The 19,950-nt window shown below is 36.3% G+C and overlaps 1 protein-coding gene across 1 annotated transcript in view; it reads right to left on the reverse strand.

The window, feature by feature from the left end:
• Xpr1 (xenotropic and polytropic retrovirus receptor 1) overlaps window positions 1-19,950 on the reverse strand; it is a 172,434-nt gene that overhangs the window by 76,483 nt on the left and 76,001 nt on the right. Inside the window, exon 3 of the mRNA XM_020165078.2 lies at window positions 12,038-12,139. Within this exon, the coding sequence (XP_020020667.2) occupies window positions 12,038-12,139 (102 nt within the window). The remainder of the gene's footprint in view (window positions 1-12,037; window positions 12,140-19,950) is intronic.

Consider the following 19,950-nt stretch of genomic DNA (forward strand, 5'->3'; position numbering starts at 1 on the left):
TCATTAGGGAATTATTTTGAAATTTATTCCAATAAACTGGAAATTATAGAAGAAATGGACAAGTTTCTACACAGATATGACCTACCAAATTTGAACCAACAAGACATAAACACCTTAAACAAAGAGATTCAAGTAGTAACAAAGAATCCCCCAAAAAAGAAAAGCCCAGACCTGGACAGATTTACTGCTGAATTCTATCAGATCTTTAAGAAGAACTAACACTAATGTTCCTTAAACTATTCCATAAAATCAAAAGGGAAGGAATGGTACCAAACTTCATTCTATGAAGCCAGTATTATCTTGATACCAAAACTGAATAAGGGCACAACAGAAAAAATTACAGACCAATTGCCTTGATGAACATTTAAAAAAAAATTTCAAAATACTTGCAAACTGAATTCAACAACACATTAAAAAGATCATATATATACATGACCAAGTTGGTTTCATTCCTGGGATACAAGCATGGTTCAATATACACAAATCAATAAACATAATACAGCACATAAACAGAAGAATAAAAATCACATGATCATATCAACTGATGCAGAAAAGGCCTTGACAAAATCCAGTATTCATGACAAAAGCCCTGAAGAAACTAGTAATACAGGAACATAGCTCAACATAATAAAGGCTATATTAACAAACCTATACACAATACTGTACTAAATAAAAACTGAAAAACTAAAAGCATTTCCTGTAAAATCAGGAACATCTTTTGTTAGTGTATTTCACTTCATACAATTTTGCCCTCTTTTTCTATCCACATTGCTGGTTTTTCCTTATCCTTCTACCTCCTAATTGTGGAAATTATCTTTGTCCTCAGAAGACTGCAATTAGTTCAAACACTAAGTCCCACCATAATAAAAAAACAAACAAATAAGTAAATCCAGTTCCTACTTTTGAATAATATTCCTACTTTGTTTCTTCTATTTTAGCTGCTTATAATCTAGTGAAAAGGGCATTTATATGTACCATGGCCTATATCTTTGCATGAACTATTCCCTTTGCCTGGGGAGAAGCTCAGAAATAAAAAAATGAGGGCAGAAGCGATTCCAAGGTGGTGACTAATGGGAGGAAGCAGAAAGTGTGCTTCCTAAAGTAAACTCTTGGAGAGATGCTGGAGCAGGAAAAACCATCAAGAAGAGGTAAAACTCCGAATCCTCGACACCCCCAGCCAGCGCATAGCATCCCCAAGCCACATGAAACGGAGAAACCCGGAGGGCTCCCACCAGGAGACGCCAGTTCCTAACCTGCTTGGGAAACCACCAGGTAAATGGATGGAACTGCATAACATCATCCTGAGCAAGGTTAGCCAGGCCCAGAAGACCAAAAATCATATGTTCTCCCTCATATGCGGACTTTAGATCAAGGGCAAACACAACAAGGGCACTGGACTTTGAGCACATGATAAAAACAAGAGCACACAAGGGAGATATGAGGATAGGCGAGAAACACCCCCCCAAAAAAAAAAAAAAAAAAACAAGACAGCATTTGATGTCCTCAATGCAAAGGAACTATTGCAGAAACTTTAAAGCGACAGAGGCCAATAGGAGAAGGTGACCAGGAACTACAGAAAAGGTTAGTTCGATAAGAATTAATTTAGAATGTAACACATATGTACAGGAAAGCAATGCGAGTAAACTCCCTGTATAGCTATCCTTATCTCAACTAGCAAAAGACCCTTGGTCCTTCCTATTATTGCTTATACTCTCTCTTCAACAAAATTAGACATAAGGGCAAAATAGTTTCTGCCTGGTAGCGAAAGGGTGGGGTGGGGAGACAGAGGGGTCGGGGGAGGGGGAAGAAATGACCCAAACATTGTGTGCACATATGAATAAAAGAGATTTTTTTTTAAATGAGGGCAGAGGACACACTTTATAATTTTGCCTGGTTTTAATTTACTTGAAAAGCGTGACTTACTAAGAAATTTGAACCAGTAAAACGAAATATGAAGTGCATTTATTTAATCATTCTCAGAGGAAATCATTATTGGAACAAAGTCTCAAAGAGTTGACTTCAGCCAGTAGTTCCAAAATCTTGTGATGGAATGAAGAGGAATACTATTCTACAAACACTGGAGGAAAATGAACAAGAAAAAGAAAATCTTTAAGAATATGGGGAAAGGGGTAGCATAGATATGTATAGTATTCTATCAACAGGAATGAAGAAGATAAATGATGGAATGGTTGAGTTTGCTAGACGAATGAAATATAAAGGAAATATAAAGGAATTAAAAGCACAGTAGACAAAACAGTTAAATGATTGATCAAGAATTATTCTGGGAGGGGCATGACTGAACTAAAATGAAGAAGTTAAGGAACTTGAGTTCTGTGAGATGAATAAACAGATTTTAAAGTAGTAGGGGAGTAAAAAGCAAAAAGGCTGGGAGAATATAGTTAAAGAGTCATAATAGGGTTTAATATTTTAGAGGAGAACAATTCTGAGGAGGGAGTATGGCCATGAGAATATATGAACAAAGTAGAGTGGAACTAAAAATAGTCTGTCACAAGGGCAATTAACTCACCAACGGTTATACAAAAAATTGGTATTTACATTGGGAACTAGGAGTATAAATTGTTAATTAGCAACCAAAAGGTCAATAGATGCAAATAAATAGGCATGGCAGAGGTAGACTGCTTGACAAAATATTGGATGCTCAGAAGACCCATTTTATAGGAATATGCACAATGGTAGCTAACAGAATGCTGAACTTAGGACTAGAGGTGTGGCTCAAGTGGTAGAGCACATTCCTAGCAAGTGTGAGGCACTGAGTTCAAACCCCAGTACCACCACCAAAACAAAACAAACTAATAAAAAAAGGAGTGCTGAACAAAGCCTCTTGCCTTTTGCAGCTTCTTTTTAACCTCACTATTTTACCTCCTGCTATGTGATAAAAGAGAATAATTATCTTCCACTTGAGAGGGTTGCTGAAGACACCTGAATAAGATGTTTCCAGAAGTCATAGACAAGCTAGGAAAAAAAAAAAATCATTATCTGAAAAAGAAACTAGTAAAGCCATGAACCTATTCATCCTTAGACTAACCCAGACTACTATTTGGTTTATGATTAGACTAATATTAAGATAATGGTATTTCCAAAGTCTTCACCAACAGATAAACAGTATATATTCAATAATCACAGCTGGTATAAAGGAAATTAAAATCTTCTCTGTTAATAATATATTAGTAATGTGAATATAATTTGCTTATAAAACATGAAATGAAAAACAGAGTAATCTTATGCTTTTGATATTAAATAAGATTACAGTAAAATTTGTTTATCCACTATAGTATGAATGTGGTTTGTCCTCCCCAAAACTCACTATGATAATTAATCCCTGTTCTGAGGTATTAACAGGGTAGAAACTTTATTCAACTATGGTGTTTTGAGGTAGGGCCATTGAGAGATTAGGATTAGAAAAAACCATATAAATACTATCAGTTTTATAAGAAGAGGGAGAGATACTAGAAGACACGGGCATGCTCTCCCATCTCTTGCCAAGTGATCCCTATGCTCTGTACTGCCTCACAGCTCTGCCAGCAAAAAGGCCACCAAGACGTTGTGGGTGACTCTGAACCTCCAGAACCAAGAAAAGAGGCCAAAACAAGCCTCTTTTCATGAATACTTACTTAGTCTGTGGTACTGTATAATCAACAAATAACAGACCAAGAAATTCGTTACTGCTCAAGGAACAGATATATCACATCCAACGGGCATTCTAGTTACTACGGTGAATATTCAGCAATATAACAAGGATTATATGTAAGTTTTTCAGAGTCTGGATAAAATGTTCCTCTAAATCCCTCTGAAATCCCAGTGGTTTAAACACAGAAATTTATCTCTTCACTTTTCTCATTGCATCCTGGCCTTTTCTCTCCTGATGTCTTCCACATCTTGTAAGAAAATCCATCCTGATAGGTTAGGGACCCTTCCTTATGATATCATTTAACCTTAATTACCTCTGTAAAGCTAAATATAAACTCCTAAATACACTCGGTGCTTGAGCATATGAGTTCGGGGGGGAGAGGGGGAACAGTTCAGTACACAACATGTACATTTGTGAGAGCCATTTTATGAGTCTAATTTTAAAATGTTGGCAGAAATAACTTGTTTGTATCTTTACTAGCACAAGTTTCAAGAAGAAAATTTGCAAAAAATATATTTCTCAGCCTTCACAGAATTGTCTCTGTAAAAAGGTTCATGAAAAAATAATAAAAAAAAGAGAAGGGATCCAAGATGGTGACTAGAGTGCAGAAGAAGACGGCATGAGCTCTGTAAATCAAAAATCTTGCTGGGACACTGGTGCCACACTTGGCATAAAAAAAACACCAAGAAGAATAAAAAGTTCGACACCCTGAACCCCCAGCCCATACGAAACTTCTCCACACCACGTTACACTGAGAAAACAGGAAGGGCTCCCAGCTGCCAGACACCTGCTCCAAAGCTTCTTCAGAAACATCCACCAGAACAACAGGCGAGCAAATAAGCGTCATGTGCTATTCCCATAGCCATCCCTGTGATAAACCAGCTAGCCACCTGCACAGACTAACCCCCAACCCCACAAAAAAACAAAACAAAACAGACAAAAATCTGAATAATAAACAAGGAACAGAAAAGGAACACACAGCAGAGGGGGCGGGGGGGCGGTAAGCGCACCAGAAAAGAGGGGAAGGACAAGGAGCTGATGTCCATGGGAACTTTCATTAAACAAAGACTGGAAAGGCAGAAGTGGTGATAGTGGGCGGGTGATAAAACACTGCCTGAAATATGGCAGATAGCGTTCCACAAAGCTTATCTCCAGAGCCAGTGACCAACATCCGAAGTCAAATGATGTTGCAAAATTGAAAAACAACCAGCAAACTACTGTAGTACACTTACAGCAGACAGCCAGCTGACAGATATCTGACCTTGCCCCAGAGAAAGGGGGCAAGGCAAAGAAACAAGCCCACAATAAACCAATACAGCAAAAACCCAACTCCACACCAGGGCAGCTGGTGGGCTACAGAGCTGATCTCTGGAACCTGAGGACAAGCCACACCTCACTGAGGGAGGAGCTGACTAAGTAGCTGCCACTGAGAGACACACACACACACAAAAAAAAAAAAACTAGCAAGACACCCCAACAACCTGGCAAGACTAAGACAGAGGTTCTGCTTAAATTACACCAGGACGGGATGCTGAAGGAGTAACACCAAAACTACTAAGACTGAAACTCTATTGTTCTTGAAAATGGAATTTTTTAATGTGATTGTTTGTTTGTTTTTCTCCCTGTTTGTCCATCTCTCCCTGTTTTTTTTTCTCTCTCTCCTCCCTCTCTTCCTCCCTCCCTCCCTCTCTCATTAGTTTTACTATTGTAGTTAGCTAAAACTAAATTATACACAGACCAGGGACAGAAACAGCATACATTCACTAACCTAAAACCCAACACACCCACAAAACAAAATTAAACCAAGTGAAAGAAAACAGGTGACTGAAACCACCAATACCCTCTCAAGAACATAGTTACACAGTACCAAGTGGCGCGAAGAGAAGACAAAAAAGTGATGGAAACTGTTCTGTCCCAGAAATAAATTAATACAAGATTCATAGGGAAATGAAGAAAAAAATACCCAGTTCCAGACTCCAACAAAACAAATATAAACTATGCCAAGGAACACAACAAAGCCCACAAAAACAACCTGAAAGAAGAAATTCTGCAAGTAATCACTGAGAATTTCATGGAGATGTTAGTAGACATGGTCAATCAAAACATACAAAAGGCACTTCAGAAATTCCAAGACGAAAAAATAAAGAATATGAGAGCACACATAGACAAATAAGTGAACTCAAAGGAACCCTAAATAAACACCAAAGTGAAACAGAGAACACTATAAATATAAAGATAAATTAAAGATGAAAATTGACAATATTAAAGAAGTGACACATGATATGAAAAACCTCAGAAAAAATAATGAACAGAAATACAAAACACAATGGAAGGCCACTCCAGCGGACTAGAACAAGTGGAAGACAGAATCTCAGAAATTGAAGATGAAATGGAAATTAAAGGAAAAACTGAAGAGCTATTAGTCAAACAACTCAAGACCTGTGAAAGGAATACACAAGAACTCACCAACGCCATCAAAAGACCAAACCTGAGAATCATGGGCACTGAAGAAGGAGAAGAGGTGCAAGGAAAAGGAACTCATAATATATTTAACAAAATAATAACAGAAAATTTCTCAAATCTAGAGAAACCTATGCCCATTCAGCTGCAGGAGGCCGCCACAACACCAAACAGATTTGACCAAAATAGAATTACCCCAAGACATATTATCATTAACACAACAAGCACAGAGAATAGAGAAAGAATACTGAAGGCAGTAAGACAGAAAAAACAAATAACATACAAAGGTAAACCTATCAAAATCACAGCAGATTTCTCAACAGAAACCTAAAAAGCAAGAACAGCATGGAGTGAGGTCTTCTGGGCACTGAATGAAAATAACTTCAACCCTAGGATACTCTACCCAGCAAAACTATCATTCAAAATAGATGGAGTATTAAAAGTTTTCCATGATAAGCAGGAACAAAACCAACATATGACCACCAAGACACTGCCACAAAAGATTCTTTAAGGAATTCTGCACACAGAAAATGAACGCAAAGAAAACCATGAAAGGACAGGCAATACCAAACCACAGGAGGAAAAAAAGACAAGGATGTAGAGAGTAACAATGATTCAGCTGCACACAATCAAACCCTTAAGCAACAAAAACTAAACGACAGGAATCACCACATACCTTTCAATATTTAACACTGAATGTTAACGGACTTAACTACCCCATCAAAAGACACCATTTGGCAAACTGGATTAAAAAAGGAATATCCAATAATCTCTTGCTTGCGGGACACCCATGTCATTGACAGAAAAAGGCACTGATTGAGGATGAAAGGCTGGAAGAAGATTTACCAAGCCAATGGCCCCCGAAACAGGCAGGAGTAGCAATACTTATCTCAGACAAAGTAGACTTCAAACTTACATTGATCAAATGACATAAAGGACACTCCATACTAATAAAAGGGGAAATAAACCAAAAGGAAGTAACAATGATCAACCTATATGTACCCAACGTCAGTGCACCCAATTTCATCAAACATACTCTGAAGGACCTAAAAACATTTACAGACTCCAATGCAGTGGTAGTGGGAGACTTAAATGCCCCCCAATCACCAACAGATAGGTCATCCAAACAAAAAATCAATAAAGTAATTCTAGAACTGAACCACACCATAGATCAAATGGACCTAGCTGATGTCTACAGAATATTTCATCCACAATATACATTCATCTCAGCAGCCCATGGAACCTTCTCCAAAACTGATCATATCTTAGGGCACAAAGCAAGCCTCAGCATTCTATCTCATCACAATGAATTAAAACTAGAACTCAACAACAACAAAAAAAAAAACCAGTAAAAAACATGCAAACAACTGGAAGCTAAACAACAAAGATATTGCTCAATGATCAATGGGTCATTGAGGAAATTAAAAAGTTCCTGGAAGTTAATGAAAATGAGAACATGACCTACCGGAACCTATGGGACACAGCAAAGGCAGTCCTAAGAGGAAAGTTTATAGCCATGAGTACATATATTAAAAGGACAGAAAGATCTCAAATCAGTGACCTAATGCTACCTCTCAAACTCCTAGAAAAACAAGAACAAGCAAATCCCAAAACAAGCAGAAGGAGAGAAAAAATAAAAATAAGGGCCAAAATTAATGGAATAGAAACAAACAAACAAAAAACACAAAAAGAATCAATGAAAAAAAAGCAGGTTCACTGAAAAAATAAGTAAGATTGACAGACCCCTGGAAAACCTGACTAAAATGAGGAGAGAAAAAACCCAAATCATTAAAATCAGAAATGCAAAAGGGGACATAACAACAAACGGAAATCCAAGAAATCATCAGAGACTACTTTGAGAACCTATATTCTAATAAATTTGAAAATTTTGAAGAAATGGACAGATTTCTAGATACTTATGACCATCCAAAAAGGGTTGATCCAAGAGAATACTAATCACCTGAATAGATCTATAATATAAAATGAAATTGAAGCAGCAATAAAGTGTCTCCTAAAAAAGAAAACTCCAGGACCTGATGGATTCTCTACTGAATTCTATCAGCCCTTTAAAGAAGAACTAATACCAATACTCCTTAAACTTTTCCATGAAATAGAAAAGGAAGGAACACTGCCTAACTCATTCTATGAAGCCAGTATTACACTCATCCCAAAACTGGACAAGAACACAACTAAAAAGGAGAACTACAGGCCAGTCTCCTTAATGAACATCAATGCAAAAACCCTCAATAAAATAATGGCAAACTGAATCCAACAACTTAATAAAAAGATCATTCATCATGACCAAGTCAGCTTCATCCCAGGGATGAAGGGGTAGTTCAACACATGCAAATCTATAAATGTAATACAGCACAATCATAGAAACAAAGACAAAAACCACTTGATCATCTCAATAAATGCAGAAAAAGCCATAGATAACATCCAATACCACTTCATGATAAAAGTTCTAAGAAAACTAGGAACAGAAGGAAAGTACCTCAACATTGTAAAGGCTATGTATGACAAACCTACAGCCAGCATCATACTTAATGGAGAAAAACTGAAACCATTTCCCCTAAAATCAGGAATGAGAAAAGAGTGCCCACTATCCCCACTTCCATTCAACATAGTCCTTGAATTCCTAGCCAGAGCAATTAGGCAAGAAGAAGAAATAAAAGGAATACAAATAGTTAAAGGAACTGTCTAAATATCCCTATTTGCAGATGACATGATCCTGTACCTTAAAGATCAAAAAAACTCTACCCAAAAACTCCTACACACCATAAACAGCTACAGCAAGGTGGCAGGATACAAAATCAACTTACAAAAATCATTATCTTTTCTATACATCAATAACAAACTGAGAAAGAATATATGGAAACAATTACACTTACAATAGCCTCAAAAAAAAATCAAATACTTAGGAGTAAACTTAACAAAGGATGTGAATGACCTCTGCAAAGAGAACTACAAACCCCTGAAGAAAGAGACTGAGGAAGACTAGAGAAGGTGGAAAGATCTTCTGTGCTCATGGATTGGTAGAATCAACATAGTAAAAATGGCTATACTACCAAAAGCAATCTACATGTTCAATGCAATTCCCATCAAAATCCCAATGACATTCATCACAGAGATTTAAAAATCTACCCTAAAATTCATTTGGAAACACAAGAGACCGTGAATAGCCAAGGCAATATTCAGCAAAAAGAGCAATGCCGGAGGTATCACAATACCCAACTTCAAACTATATTACAAAGCAACAGCAATAAAAACAGCATGGCACTGGTACAAAAACAGACATAAAGACCAGTGGAACAGAATAGAGAACCCGGGTATGAATCCACACAGCTATGCCCACCTTATTTTTGGCAAAGGTGCCAAAAATATATGATGGAGAAAAGACAGCATCTTCAACAAATGTTGCTGGGAAAAGTGGTTTTCCATCTACAAGAAACTGAAACTAGATCCATGTTTGTCACCCTGTATAAGTATCAACTCAAAATGGATCAAGGACCTTAATATCAGACCTGAAACTCTGAAGTTAGTACAGGAAGCAGCAGAAAAACTCTGGAAGTAATAGGTATAGGTAAGAACTTCTTCAATAGAACCCCTGCAGCCCAGCAACTAAGAGAAAGAATGGACAAATGGGACTTCATAAAACTAAAAAGCTTCTGTACAACGAAAGAAATGGTCTCTAAACTGAAGAGACCACCCACAGAGTGGGAGAAAATATATGCCAGCTATACAACAGACAAAGGACTGATAACAAGAATATACAGGGAACTTTAAAACTAAATTCTCCCAAAATCAACGAACCAATAAAGAAATGGGCAAATGAACTAAACAGAACTTTCTCAAGAGAAGAAATTCAAGTTTCAAAAAAACACATAGAAAAAATGCTCACCATCTCTTTCCATAAAGGAAATGCAAATCAAAACCACACTAAGATTTCACCTCACCCCTGTCAGGAAAGCTATCATCAAAAACACCAACAACAGCAGGTGTTGGTGAGGATGTGGGGAAAAAGGAACCCTTGTACACTGCTGGTGGGAATGCAAGCTAGTACAAACACCCTGGAAAAAAATATGGAGGCTTCTTAAAAATCTAAACACAGATCTGCCATATGGTCCAGCAATCCCACTCCTGGGGATATAGCCAAAGGAATGCGACACAGGTTACTCCACAGGCACCTGCACACCCATATTTATTGCGGCCCTATTCACAATAGCCAAGTTATGGAAACAGTCAAGATGCCCCACTACTGACGAATGGATTAAGAAAATGTGGTATTTATGCACAATGGAATTTTACTCAGCCATGAAGAAAAATGAACTCTATCATTTGCAAGTAAATGGATGGAACTGGAGAACATCATCCTGTGCGAGGTTAGCCAGGCTCAGAACACCACAAATCATTTGTTCTCCCTCATATGCGGACTTTAGATCTAGGGCAAATACTGCAATGTGGTTGGCCTTGGGTTACAGGCTAAGGAGAGAGCACATATGAGAGTTATGGGGATAGGTAGGAAACCCAAAACATGAAAGTCTTTGATGTCCCTACTACAGAGGAGCTAATTAATACAGAAAGCTTAAAGTGACAAGAGGTCAATATGGGAAGGTAATCGGGAACTAGTGAAAAGATCAGGTAGAGATGAATCAACTTGGGTTGTAACACACTTGTGCATAGAAGCAATGCTAGGAATCTCTCTGTATAGCTATTCTTATCTCAAGTAGTAAAAAACGCTTTGTCTTTCGTATTGTTGCTTATGTCTTCTCTTCAACAAAATTAGAGATAAGGGCAGAACAGGTTCTGCCTGGAAGCGGGGGGGGGGCGCGGGCCAAACAATGTATGCACGTGTAAATAAATGAATAAAAATTTTTAAAAGACCTACATGATGTGAAAGAAATTATTTAAGTCTTTCCTTCTTTCCCTAACCTCTCCCTCATGATAGATGAGTCATTTCCAAGACAGCTACATGTACCTAATAACAGCTGACTCAGTAAAGCCTCTTTCAAACAAGATGGTACCTTCGAATGAGTGACTTTTGACTCTCCATAATATCTAATCACCTCCAAACATGCACACCAAGTAATCAGATATGCTAAGTAAGAACAGTATACTTGCAACAAATAGTTTCGAAACACATCCCTTTTTGCCTCTTTTTAATTAGAATGCAACCTCAAAACACCAAACTCACAGAAAACTCTCAAACCACTGCTATTTCCTGCCAATTGTCATCCAGAATACCAGAGGAAGCATTCTGTTCAGGAGATAGGACTGAGTGCATAAAATTTTCTCTTCCAACACTCCATGAAAAGCCCCACTAAAATCCCAATGATTATTATGAAGAAGTTAAAACATTATTATGTCTATATTAGCAATGCAAAGAAGCATCCTTATGAATCACTTTGTTTTGATTCTGTGCTCATGAAACCATGTTATTATCAACTAGGTTTCACAGGAACCATGGTGCAGTGCTTTAGAGCAGAGTTTTAAAATATTTTTCATCATAAAGACATTGCTTTACTGATCTATTTATGGACATTATAATACAGAGATATAAAAAACAAAGTTTAATATGGTTAGACACAAATAAATAAAAAGAAGTTCTACTGTTTTCTTCTCATCTTCCAATGGCATGCTGTAGATACCGCTCTGGAGATCACGGCTCTGGTGAGATACAGGTATGAGTGTTCTAGGCCATGGAAAGGCATAAAATTGATCTAAATTATAATCTGAAACTATGTAGTTCAACTTTAGATAAGGACCATATGAAACTTTAACACCAGGTATGCTCCTATTCTAGCTAAATATGCGTTTAGTGTAGTATAGCAACGAAAGCAACTCTCATTGTTGATCAGAAGTTTAAACAATGACATTATAGAATTTTTCCTAGCTTAGCAGCAGAAATGGTCTCTTATGACTACTCACCTGAATAAAATATATTGATTTTGGCAAGTTCCTTCTCACAGGTTTGGAAAAATTTTTCTTCAAACTTGGCAGAACACCTCTTTACTGTATCCTCATCTGTAACTGAAAGGTAAGAAAAACAATAATCAAATTTAATGCAGAAGGTCAATTTGGAAAATTTGGAAAGTAAAAATTGATGTTCCTACTTTCTCAGTTTAAAAAGTAATAAGCATGTAGGTATTTCATTGAAAAACTGTATTGTGAACCATACTAAGAAGAGAGTTATCAAAAAGCTTCTTCACAGGAATACAACCCTTTAATTGAATGACTCTAAAGTACTTCCATTAAAAAATTTATCATGTGGAGAAAAGAATTATTCTAAAACGTTAGAAAAGAAACTTTTGTAAACAGAGGTAATTAATTAATTCAAAGTGTCTGTCATTTAACAAAAGAGTAAAATATTTTGCAAAAGGAAAAAAATACAACAGAAGACTATGAAGACATGAATGTGTGGTATACTTCTGGAAAAAATAAGTTGATTTTGTTCTATGTTAAATTCCTATCTACTCATTTTTACTTTAGTTACATCAGACACAGAGAAAGAAGTGTGTATTGGTGAGTGAAAATCAGATATTGCAAAGCTTCAGAAGCTTAATAGGTAACATAAATGAACTGAGTAAGATGACTACTGTGCAAGTGTGGTGATACTTGGTAACTGACACCCTCGGGATATGGACTGGCAAACTAGAAAGCACATGCCCACTTGGATGCTGCCATGCAGTGATATGAGACCCAGCTTGTCAGAACTTCCAATTTTTCACCATAAATCAGATATTTTTAAAACACCATGTGGGCCAATGAATCTGTTTCTGCAGGCCAGGTCTAAGTTGTAAGTTTTGACATGCAGCATATGAAGCTACTGAATCTACTAACAGTATGAAATGTGTATAGCTTCAAAAGCCCAAAGGCTAAAGGGGTTTGTTTCTGCACCAAATGAGATCTCACCAGACTCTCCAGAGGCTACCCATAATACAGAATTGTCCCATTTCTGGATCTCTAGGGTATTTTATACTTGAGATGTGTAGAAAGAGGACAGACTCCATTCTGTCTGTCCTTTCTGTCTGTCCCCGGATTCCTCAATCTTAGTGCATTATTATTACACTAAGACAATCCACTTATCTAAGAATAAAGGAAATGGCATTTCCTAAGCAATATGCAATGCACACATAACATGCAAATTCATAGCACTAGAAGTATTTTAAAGAAAACAAAAGCCTAAAATAAAGTTCTAAAAAGGATGTCAAATCTACTCATTTAATTTGAATAACACAAATGTAAATCAAACATTGCACAAAAAATATATCTTTATTTTGTGTGCCTTAGGTCTGTGCACATAATGCAGTATTATTCTACTGATTTTGCAGAAAAACAGGGTTGACCATGTTAAGTTCCTCATGTAAATTTAGCAATCTAGGTACAATAAAGGCTATGGCTGCTCAAGGATACTGAGAATTACTTTTTCAAAGCATAAAGCAGATCCCAGCTTCTATTTAAAAAAAAGACCTTGAGTTAAGGAAACTCTGTGGTAACAAGTGCTGCACCTACAATAGCATCTAGATGTAAGTGATTTAAAATAAGAATACCACATTATTTTACTTCACTATCTACTTTTTTCACTTTTATTTTATTCCATGTTGTCAAGAAAGAAAACCTAAAAGCAAAACATGGAGTTGGTCATATTTATTTTGCTTTTTATTAGCAATTTTTACTAAAGTGATAGTAAAAGGTCCAGAAAGTGATTTAAACTTTATATTCTTAAAATAATTTTAATATACATTAAGGTTTATATAGACATTGCATATTCAGCGTCATTGACTACATAAAATGTTATCAAGAACTATCCAGGCCTGAGGAACTAAAACATACATGATAAACTTCATGTATATAAGCATAAGCATTCCACCCATAAACTGGTCTTCTACAAAGTCTTCACTTCCTTACTTTAGAAACTATTTTATCTAAAATACCAGTCATCTATTACCTACTTTTCTAGTTCACATACAACTTAACAGCCACAAACTGGAAGAAAGTATCATAAGGTTACACAACACTAAGAAATAACGGTGAGAGGTAAGAGGGGAGAAATCAAATAAAAAGAGCAAGAATAGCTGTACAAAAGGAATTAGATGAAGAACACTGTTTTGATCCCGTCAGATCTCGAAAAACCTGATAAAGTGCGGGAACTGGAAGTACACTATTGGTAAAGAAATTAAAACACACACACACACACACACACACACACACACACACACACACACACACACAACACACACACACACACACCCCAGAAATAACAGTGTCTAGAAGTAGTTCTGCACATATGTGGAAATTCAGATTAATATAAAAGGGGCTTCAAAAATCAATGAGAAAAGAATGGGCTATACATGGAAAAGTTCTCTTTCTTCCCCTCTCTTATATTCTTTTTGCAGTACTGAGTTTGAACTCAGGGTCTTCCGCTTTCTAGGCATCGCCCTAACTCTTGAGCGAGAAGTACTTCTAAACAAAATACTACAGAAAACATAAAGGGAAAGACTGACACTATCACAAAATGAAAACTCTCCATTCCACAAGAAACTATAAGCAAAGATAACAGACAAGGAAGATATACACTGGCAGTATTCAAAATAAAGTACTCATGTAAAATATATTTCAGAAAATTCTTACAAATCAATATTAAAAGCATACTGAATTTCATAAGAAAAATGGGCAAATTAGAGCAATTCATAGAAAACAAATAACAAATGGCAACAAAGAAATGATGCACAACATTCAGATGTCATACAAATGCAACTTTAAAAAATGAAGATATAATTTTCAATCATCAGATTGGAAACAATTTTAAAGCAGCAGTATCATTTTGGCAAGAATGAAGGTAAATGCCCAGGACTGGCTTCTAACTGTGATCCACCTGATCTCTCCCTCTTAAGCAGCTAGAATTACAGGTGTGAGCCACTGTCACCAGCTTCATTCAAATTTTTATGTGCATTCTTAATTTATTTAATTTCTAGACCTATGATATATTGAGGGTAGAAATTATGTCTACACCCAACCTAATGTTATATACATACTATGTACTCCATATGTTATTTTTTGAAGTGTAAATATTGATATGAGGTTATTATTTTATGAAAATTGTAATTTATTAAAATAAATCTACCTGACCTTAGACAAAGCCATAGTTTCTTTTCCTTCGTTCTTTTTTTTTTTTTTTTGGTTTTTTTTTTTTTTTTTTTGGTGGTACTGGGGTTTGAAGTCAGGGCCTCACACTTGCTAGGTAGGCACTCTACCACTTGAGCCATTCCACTAGCCCAAGCCATAGTTTCTTAGATCTGACACCAAAAGAATAAGTGATAAAGGAAAAAAACTGATGTTAGCCTTCACCAAAATTTAAGACAACAAACACTGGGAGAAAACATTTTCATACAATGTATCTTATAAGGGATTAGTACCTAGAATATATAAAGAACCCTTATAACAATGAAAAGCAAATAGGCTGATTTTTTTAAAACCTGCAAAAAAAAATTCAACAACACATCAAAAAGATCATTCACCACGACCAAGTAGGCTTCATCCCAGGAATGCAGGGGTGGTTCAACATATGAAAATCAATAAATGTAATAAACCACATTAACAGAAGCAAAGACAAAGACCACTTGATCATCTCAACAGACGCAGAAAAAGCCTTTCATAAGATCCAACACTCTTTCATGATAAAAGCTCTAAGAAAACTAGGAATAGAAGGAATGTACCTCAACATTATAAAAGCTATATATGACAAACCTACAGCCAGCATTATACTTAATGGAGAAAAACTGAAACCATTCCCTCTAAAATCAGGAACCAGACAAGGATGCCCACTATCTCCACTCTTGTTCAACATAGTATTAGAATTCCTAGCCAGAGCAATTAGGCAAGAAGAAGGAATAAAAGGAATACAAATAGGTAAAGAAACTATCAAAATATCCCAATTTGCAGACGATATGATCCTATGCCTTAAAGACCCAAAAAAACTCTACTCAAAAGCTCCTAGACACCATCAATAGCTATAGCAAGGTAGCAGGATATAAAATCAACATAGAAAAATCATTAGCATTTCTATACACTAATAATGAACAAACTGAAAAAGAATATATGAAAACAATTCCATTTACAATAGCCTCAAAAAAAATCAAATACCTAGGTGTAAACTTAACAAAGGATATGAACGACCTCTGCAAGGAAAACTATAAACTTCTGAAGAAAGAGATTGAGGAAGACTATAGAAAGTGGAGAGATCTCCCATGTTCATGGATTGGTAGAATCAACGTAGTAAAAATGGCTATCCTCCCCAAAAGTAATCTACATGTTTAATGCAATTCCCATCAAAATTCCAATGACATTCATTAATGAGAATGAAAAATCTACCATTAAATTTATATGGAAACACAAAAGGCAATACTCAGTCAAAAGAACAACATTGGAGGTATCACGATACCCGACTTCAAGCTATATTACAAAGCAATAACAATAAAAACAGCATGGTACGGGCACAAAAACAGACATGAAGACCAGTGGAACAGAATAGAGGACCCAGATATGAAGTCACACAACTTTAACCAACTTGTCTCTGACAAAGTCGCTAAAAACATACGATGGAGAAAAGACAGCCTCTTCAACAAAAACTGCTGGGAAAACTGGTTAGCAGTCTGCAAAAAACTGAAACTAGATCCATGTGTATCACCCTATACCAATATTAACTCAAAATGGATCAAGGATCTTAATATCAGACCCCAAACTCTAAAGTTGATACAGGAAAGAGTATGAAATACTCTGGAATTAATAGGTATAGGTAAGAACTTTCCCAGCAGCACAGCAACTAAGAGATAGCATAGATAAATGGGACTTCATAAAACTAAAAAGCTTCTGCTCAACAAAAGAAATGGTCTCTAAACTGAAGAGAACACCCACAGAGTGGGAGAAAATATTTGCCAGCTACACATCAGACAAAGGACTGATAACCAGAATATATAGGGAACTCATATTCTCCCAAAATTAATTCTAATTAAACTAAATTCTAAATTCTCCCAAAATTAATGAACCAATAAAGAAATGGGCAAGTGAACTAAACAGAACTTTCTCAAAAGAAGAAATTCAAATGGCCAAAAAAACACATGAAAAAAAATGCTCACCATCTCTAGCAATAAAGGAAATGCAAATTAAAACCACACTAAGATTCCACCTCACCCCTGTTAGAATAGCCATCATTAGCAACACCACCAACAACAGGTGTTGGTGAGGATGCAGGGGAAAAAGGAACCCTCTTACACTGTTGGTGGGAATGTAAACTAGTACAACCGCTCTGGAAAAAAATTTGGAAGCTACTTAAAAAGCTAAACATTGACCTACAATTTGATCCAGCAATACCACTCTTAGGGATATACCCAAAAGACTGTGACACAGGTTACTCCAGAGGCACCTGCACACCCATGTTTATTGCAGCACTAGTCATAATAGCCAAGTTATGGAAACAGCCAAGATGCCCCACTACTGATGAATGGATCAAGAATATGTGGTACTTATACACAATGGAATTTTATATAGCCATGAAGAAGATGAAATGTTATCATTTGCTGGTAAATGGATGGAATTGAAGAATATCATTCTGAGTGAGATTAGCCTGGCCCAAAAGACCAAAAATCGTATATTCTCCCTCATATGCGGACATTAGATCAAGGGCAAACACAACAAGGGGATTGGACTTTGAGCCCATGACAAAAGCGAGAGCACACAAGGGAGATATGAGGATAGGTAAGACACCTAAAAACCTAGGTAACATTTGTTGCCCTCAACACAGAGAAACTAAAGCAGATACCTTAAAAGCAACTGAGGCCAACAGGAGAAGGGGACCAGGAACTAGAGAAAAGGTTAGATCAAGAATTAACCTAGAAGGTAACACACATGCACAGGAAATCAATGTGAGTCAACTCCCTGTATAGCTATCCTTATCTCAACTAGCATAAACCCTTGTTCCTTCCTATTATTGTTTATACTCTCTCTTCAACAAATCTAGAGATATGGGCAAAATAGTTTCTGCTGGGTATCGAGAAGGTGGGGGGACGGGGGTGGGGGCGGGATGGGTGGTAAGGGAGGGGCTGGGGGGAGGGGGGAGAAATGACCCAACATTGTATGCACATCTGAATAAAAAAAAATTGGTGGGTTTTTTTCTTAAACAGTGTGAATTTACAAACCAAGAATAACTAAGTTGAAATTCTATTTCTTTCCAGCTATTACCACATCAACAGATAGGTGGGTAAATTAGATAAAGTACATGGTAAAGAAGGGTTCAAAGATTAAAAAAAAATGTTACTGTGTAATAGAAATAGGGATAAGTCAGGTGTCATTCATTCAGCAAATATTAAGTGCCTCTTATGCACAAGCAATGTGGCTGGTCTGCCCTCAGAGATTACAATCTACCTAAGAAAAAGACGTCAATCAAACAATGACACAAATATACAAACAGAAATATGGATTCTGAACAAAAAGTAAATATGGGGGAAAAAACAGCAGTGGGACTCCTTTTAGTCTGTAAGGACTGGGGGAAAGGTTGGGTATAGGAATCTCTGAAGAAGTGTCAGAGCAGAAGTGGTCCAAGTGGCAGGTAACAACATGTAACAAGATGCTATAGAAAGAAAAGGACATGATATATTTGAAGAACTGAAGAGAAGTCCTCTATTAGGGGAGCGAGGGGACAGTGGTGGCTACTAAGGCTAGAGAGGCAAGCTGATCAGTTAGCGATTGCAGAACAAAGGACTAGTCTTCTTCCTAAGACCTGTGAGATGAAGTATATCAAGCAGAGGGGATAATAAAATGAGGGGATTTCAACAGGCAATCTCTATGTCTTCTCCTAACTCCGAATTTCATATTCAATAATTAAAACTGCTAATTTCTGTGAAATGATTCAGAGTTCAACTAGGTTGGCAGAGTGGCTCAAGCAGTAAGAGCACCTGCCTAGCAAGTGTGAGGCCCTGAGTCCAACTAGGCTTAATCCTAAACAAGATTTTCTGGTATGAGTCTATCTTGAAGTTTTATCATGTGAGATTGCAACCAAATGTGCTTTTAAAATATTTGTGGGGAACATACAAAAAATCTTTTAACTCACATTAGTGACATGTAGCTGAAATGAAACTATTCTTATTGGCACCAGCTCTGATACAATCTAAAGTATTTATTTCCTCCATGAATATTCACCTAGTATCTGCTAGCCAGCTAGCCAAATATACCAATAAATAAAAACATTGATACATAATTCAAAAAGGGCACAAGTCAATAGTAAAGTGAGTGGTAAGTGCAAGTAATTTTCAAATGATTTTTGGCTCTTGTAACCTCTAAAACAATGCTGAGTAACCATCTTGCATATTTTTTAATTAAGATAAAAGATTTTTTAACACACTTAATTTCTGGTGTATTATAATTAAAATGACACTATTTTAAATGTGCAATGAAATTTAAATGCCATAGTCATTTGATAAGTACCATTATTCATTACCAAATACATAAATAAACTTTTAACAGTTGAAAAGTTTACATCACTTGTTTTCTTCTAAACTTATATTAGCATTTCACTTAAATTACAAAATTTATTCCAATATATTTTTATGTTTGAAAGCTATTTATTGAACACCGTGTCATATTTTCCAGGTATTAAATATGCATATAAATTAAAATTTAAATACAAAAGCATTTCTAACCATAATGGATTAAATATTAAAATTTCTTCTGTATCAAGATATCATAGCTAGTAGGATATACCATACCAAAGCAACATAAATGTTTTAGTATTAAACATAAAGTGTTAGTGGAAATTTGAAAATAAATCTCATATTTAAGTCTCTAGA

Source organism: Castor canadensis, chromosome 11, assembly GCF_047511655.1.
Source record: "Castor canadensis chromosome 11, mCasCan1.hap1v2, whole genome shotgun sequence".
Lineage (NCBI taxonomy): Eukaryota > Metazoa > Chordata > Mammalia > Rodentia > Castoridae > Castor > Castor canadensis.